Source organism: Teleopsis dalmanni, chromosome 2 (genome assembly GCF_002237135.1).
Source record: "Teleopsis dalmanni isolate 2A chromosome 2, ASM223713v2, whole genome shotgun sequence".
NCBI classification, from domain to species: Eukaryota; Metazoa; Arthropoda; class Insecta; order Diptera; family Diopsidae; genus Teleopsis; species Teleopsis dalmanni.
Window position 1 is genome coordinate 26,916,386 of NC_051847.1, and position 5,390 is coordinate 26,921,775.

Sequence of the window (5,390 nt, forward strand, 5' to 3'; positions counted from 1 at the left end):
TTTCTTCTGTGTTGATACTCATTTTAGCTGCTACCTGAAGTAACTGTGTAGGAATATTTACTTTTTTTTTGTAACTATTTTTGATAACGATTGAATTAAAAATTAGGTGTTTGAGTGCGATAGAACAATTTTTTTTTATTTCTGAATTTAACAGATAAATTTTTAAAATATTTCTGTGCTACTATGTTTATTGTTTATTTATTAACATATATATTTCGAACTTATAAGCATGAATGTACTGTTTGTAAAATTTGTTGCACTTCCTGGAGCTGTTATATTTAACACTCCTACAAGTGAATCAGTATTACCTTTTTTTTTGATTGCTATGCCACGAGTAACCGCATCTTAATTAACCCTCAGTCTTCTTCTTTGCTTGATCAAACGTGTGTTAGGGTCTAAAGCACTTTTACTCAGTAGTGTCTGTGACCATTTAGATGATCCGTTGAACTCTGATAAGTTATTAGGATGATTTTATAGAAGTTAAAGCTGAGCATATTTTCCTGATAGAATATGTATTGCTTTTGATTTGAGATAATGCTGCCACAAAATAGAACAATTTCAGCGCTTTGTCTTTGATATACTTTTGCACACTCTCCAGTCTTAAGACGTTACGTATGTCTTCATTTCTAATATATCATCGAGTTTTCTATTCTAACAATATTCTAACAAGTTTGAAGTTTTGTAATGGTGGAAGGAGTAGCATTGCCATAAGTAACACAGCCAATACAGTAGTTTAAAACGATTTTCGTTAAATATCGGGGAGGTATGCAGATCTGAGACCAATTATTGCTTAGACTAATGAAGTGATAAACAATAATCTAGTAAAGGCGCTAGAGGTTTGAAGAAACCTCGCAGGTGCACTGACTCAACTAGCCTCAACATAATATAATTATTATTGTTAGGGAATATAGCATTGGGACCGTCGGGTCTATTGTGCCCCGTTCTGGGCTTAGAGTAGGTCTATAAGCCCTGTTGCGTCAATAAAAAGTAGTATAGAATCTACTTTACAGAGCCTTATTTCCTCTTCCGTAAGAATATACATTCCTAGAAGCCTATTTCGTATGTGCATTAGCGCAGGACATTCTAACAGCACAGCCTCAACATATAATAATAAATATACATATATTTTAGTGACTGAATTTAGTTAGATATATCTGAAAACTTATAAAAGATTACAGAATCTTATTATAGAATTTTCTTTTTCTTCGTGAATTTGTTGTTGTAACCCGCCGGGACCTGAAAGCAGATAACATGAAACGATTACAAGACGAATACATGGGATAAGGAATGGAAAAAGTGGGAGTGAGTGTTGGGATGAGGGAAAGGGGAGGGGTGGGAGTAATTTGAAACTAACCAGGATCCAGTCGAAGAAACCTAGCCACTTCAAGGGGACGAGTCCAAAGATCGATTGGACTTAAATTGGTGTGTGCGTTGGGGCAAGAGTTAGTCGACTCTGATGCTTAAACCTATTGGTAGGGACAGATATGTTCAATATTAGTTGCATCTATAATATATATAGCATATGTGTATTCTTAATGTTTCTAATAAAGATAGAAAAACGAATATTACTTTTATTGCTTTTATTTAGTTTCAAATTTTTTGCATTAGATATTTTTGAAAAAATCTTAAATCCCTTCAGCATTTTTACTCATCACTCAAGTGTCAAAATGTAATAATGCTTAAGTGGTGCTACGATATGTCATTGATTTCTACTCTCGATTTTTTTGCACACATCACAGCATCCTCTTATTTGGACAAATGCATGCCCGGTTCTACATATGTAATCGTATATGTACTCTAAAATCAGCAATACACAGTCCATTATACACTTCAATAGTCTCTTGAGTGAATGCTTCAATATTCAAGCACTTCCAGAGATACTTAAAATCTTCCTTATTTTTGTTTCTTTTTTTTGAGTTTGCTCTGCAAGCAGGCTACAGTTTTGTCTCTTTTCGAAGCTGGAAGTTGGTTTGGTACTCGGTTTGAATGTGTAAAAGCGAGTAGTTGAAGTAGTAATAGTTGCTCCTTTTTGTTTTTTTTTAAGCATTGCATTCGAAATGTATGTACAGTACGTTTTCCCAAGTGCAAGTATGTTCGTCTGTTTAACTGTCTCTCTGCCTGTCCTTCCAACTAAACTAGTGTCTGACTAATTTTCTAAATATATTTTTGTTTATATGCTTGTTTATTCAGCAGCTAACAAAGCGCATTTTTGCATTTTTTTATGAACTTTTTTAAGTCTTTTTTAAGACTGTCTGTCTGTCTGTTTGTTTAAGGCATCAGCGTTCGTCCGTCCATTCAGCAGTTTTATTTCTGTACAATTGTTATGCAGACATATTTTGTTCAATTTTTTTTTCTGTTATTTTATTTTGGATGCAGTTGTCTGTGATATGGAATGATCCTGTAAGTGATTATTTTTATTTGTAATGTACATTTTGTATTTTTATACATGACCTGCACATACTTATGGTGGATGTAAGATCCAAAGTTTTAACGTTCTGTGGGTTATATTCAAATCAACTGCATAAACCGCAGCAGTGGCTTCAGCTAAATGAATATTTTGCATTGTTCAAAATAAGAAAATGGGAATTTACATATATTAAAATGGTTGGAGTGTTATACAAATGACTGCTGTTTGACACGTTGGTATTACTCGTTGTGCTCGCCGTATGTTAGGTACTTCACGGGGGCACACACAAACCAGACACAAGTTATCAAACTAATTGGGTTAATATTGTGAACCGTGACTTATGGACAATTGAAAAAAAGCTATATAGTTTATTCTTTCTTTCTTTCTTGAATCACTAGTGAATTACTAGTGCTATTCGTTTTCGAATAATTCAAACAACTCAAATTTTAAACAATTTGCATAATTTGAATATGAGCACCAATTTTGATACTGACTCTAATATTTGAATAATTCAAACCAGCCAAAGGTTCCAACATAAACGAATAATTTGAATATGAGCGAATATACACTCTAACATCAAATTTTTTTTGGTTATTAATTTTTTTCTATTTGTTCTAAAATCGTCTTCCAATATTTGTGATGATATCCTTTCTTTTAGGCATACGTGTAAAATGCTTATCCACTCCAAATGTAGATTATTTATACGCCAAATAATTAATTACATGATTTTACCTGATATGATTTCTGTACCTGCCCAAATATTTTCCGCATCACCTTTGTTTTACCTTTCCTAAGTATTTTTGGTTATTTATGCCTTCTAATTCTTAAGTACCAATTTTTATCATGTTTGGTGTAACTTTCGGTGCATGCTAGAATACAAGGCAGCGAGATAGCAGACAAACTCACAAAAAAGAGTTGCGGCTGCAACGATGATAGGCCTTTTGCAGAACGTTTCTGCGGTCTAGACAAAAGAACTCTATCCCTTCTTTTGAACGGCGCAGAGGAAAAGGAAAGAAAACTGTATTGGGATGGGTTACCAAGACTATTATAATCTATCACAATCACTTTAAGGATTGTATAGAATTAACAAAGAATTACTTAAGAATTATTACCGAAATACTAACCGGTCACTGTTGATTAAATAATCACCTAAGAAAGTTAGAAATGAAATCCAGCTCAGACTGCAGTTACTGTAGAGAAGAGAGTGAAATCGCACTGATACACAAGCGGAAAAAACACCCAGGAAGGTATTTCAGGGAATATAGAGATTTAAGGCTACTAATGATAGGCACAATAGATCTTTTAGGTCGCAATGTATTGTCTCTTATCCATATAATAATAATAGGTGTAAATTTATTGAATGAGCTGGTTCGTCTCTATAATTATCGTATGGTATCCTTCTTCAGCAGAACGGAGTTGAGGTTGCTTGTGGGATATTTAACGGGTCACCATGGACTGCGTTACCACCTTAACAAAATAGTTCTGTCCGAAGAGATAGATTGTCGTCTCTGCTTAGAAGCAGGCGAGACTTCCAATCATGTTATCTCCGACTGCTCAGCCTTGATTTGTGCCAGGAGGAGGTTACTGGATCTAGAACTTCTCTTACCTTTTTGACATTAGGAGGTGCTCAACGGCTGACATTCTGGCTTTTATTCGGATGGCCGAATGTCTTCTGTTCGGATCGGGCCTGTTGCAGCACAAAAGATCAACTATAGTCGTAGTGTTTCGCTGCGTTGGGATCTGGTACCCAACTCTATTCTATTCTATTGGACGATGTAATCCAATATTTTTTCATACAATACTTATTTATGACATATTTAAGAAGAGAAAGGTATAAATTGCAAAAGATAGAAAGGGAAAAAATGTAGAAAAATATTCTATATTATAGAAAGAAATTAATAGGAAAAAGGAATACGTGTTGCATCAACTGCTATAGTAGAAATTTATAAAAGGTATATTTTTCTATATTTTTTACAATTTAAACTAAAAACTTATTAAAATTTACATCCCTCAACAAATATATTTTCATTCAATCATTTTACTATTTAAATTTATTTACTTAGAAATTTTGTCACTATTTTTAAAAACTCTTCCGGCTGTTCAAGGTGCACTACATGGCCAGCATCAAGCCAATATAATTTCGAGTTCGGAAATAATTTTTGAATATCTGGCCAGCTCTTAGGATCCATGTAAGATGAACGTTTTCCACAAATAAAAATCGTCGGTTTTACGAACGGCTTCATTTTGTCAGCATATTCCACAAACTCGGAAACCTGTTGTGTACTGTTAAATATTGGATCTATATTAAACAACCAATAAAATTCTCCAGATCTACGTTTCCTGAGGTTTAATGATATAAAAGTAATAATATTTGAATTTGAAACAGTTCTCAATTTATCATTAACAATTTTTCTTGCCTCTGGCATAGATAAATCTTTGGAGATCGATATATTCTTCATGGTAAGCATTATACTTTTTATCTCAGGTCTTCGCACTGAAAACGGTGATACATCAACAAAAATTGAACGTTCTATTAGATCAGGATGTAGAATCGCAAAGTACATCAGCGTCTTGCCACCCATACAATAACCCATCAAAGAAACTTTTGCGTAACCTTGTTGACGTATAAATTCCGCCACATCTTCGGCCATACTTGCCGAACTATGTTCGTTAGTATGTGGACTTTGGCCGTGGTTCCTTGCATCCACGGAGTAAATACGCTGTTTGATTTTCGGCTGTAATTCGCGACATATTCTCCTCCAGTTTTGTTTCGACCCAAAAAGACCATGCATTACAATTAAAGGTGGTAAAGTTTTGTCTGTGTTAGGCCCTTCGTACAATATATAGGCCATTTTTATTGGTTTTGAATCTGATTTAAAACTTCGAACGCATTTTTTTGACGGCCGCGTTGAAAGCAGTCTAACCGAAAACATTTTATAAATTCATGATTCGCTATTTCACTAAAAATTTTTGCAATGACACC

The 5,390-nt window shown here is 34.2% G+C and overlaps 1 protein-coding gene across 1 annotated transcript; it reads right to left on the reverse strand.

Annotated features, from left to right (window-relative positions):
- Positions 1-4,442: 4,442 nt before the first annotated feature.
- LOC119682274 (protein ABHD11-like) lies at positions 4,443-5,381 on the reverse strand. The gene has a single exon (XM_038095673.1). The coding sequence runs from the start codon at positions 5,338-5,340 to the stop codon at positions 4,459-4,461; it is 882 nt and encodes a 293-aa protein (XP_037951601.1). The 5' UTR covers positions 5,341-5,381; the 3' UTR covers positions 4,443-4,458.
- Positions 5,382-5,390: the final 9 nt, after the last annotated feature.

Bases quoted from the DNA above. Each gene is read 5' to 3' on its own strand.
- LOC119682274 (XM_038095673.1), bottom strand. From the start codon at position 5,340: ATGTTTTCGGTTAGACTGCTTTCAACGCGGCCGTCAAAAAAATGCGTT.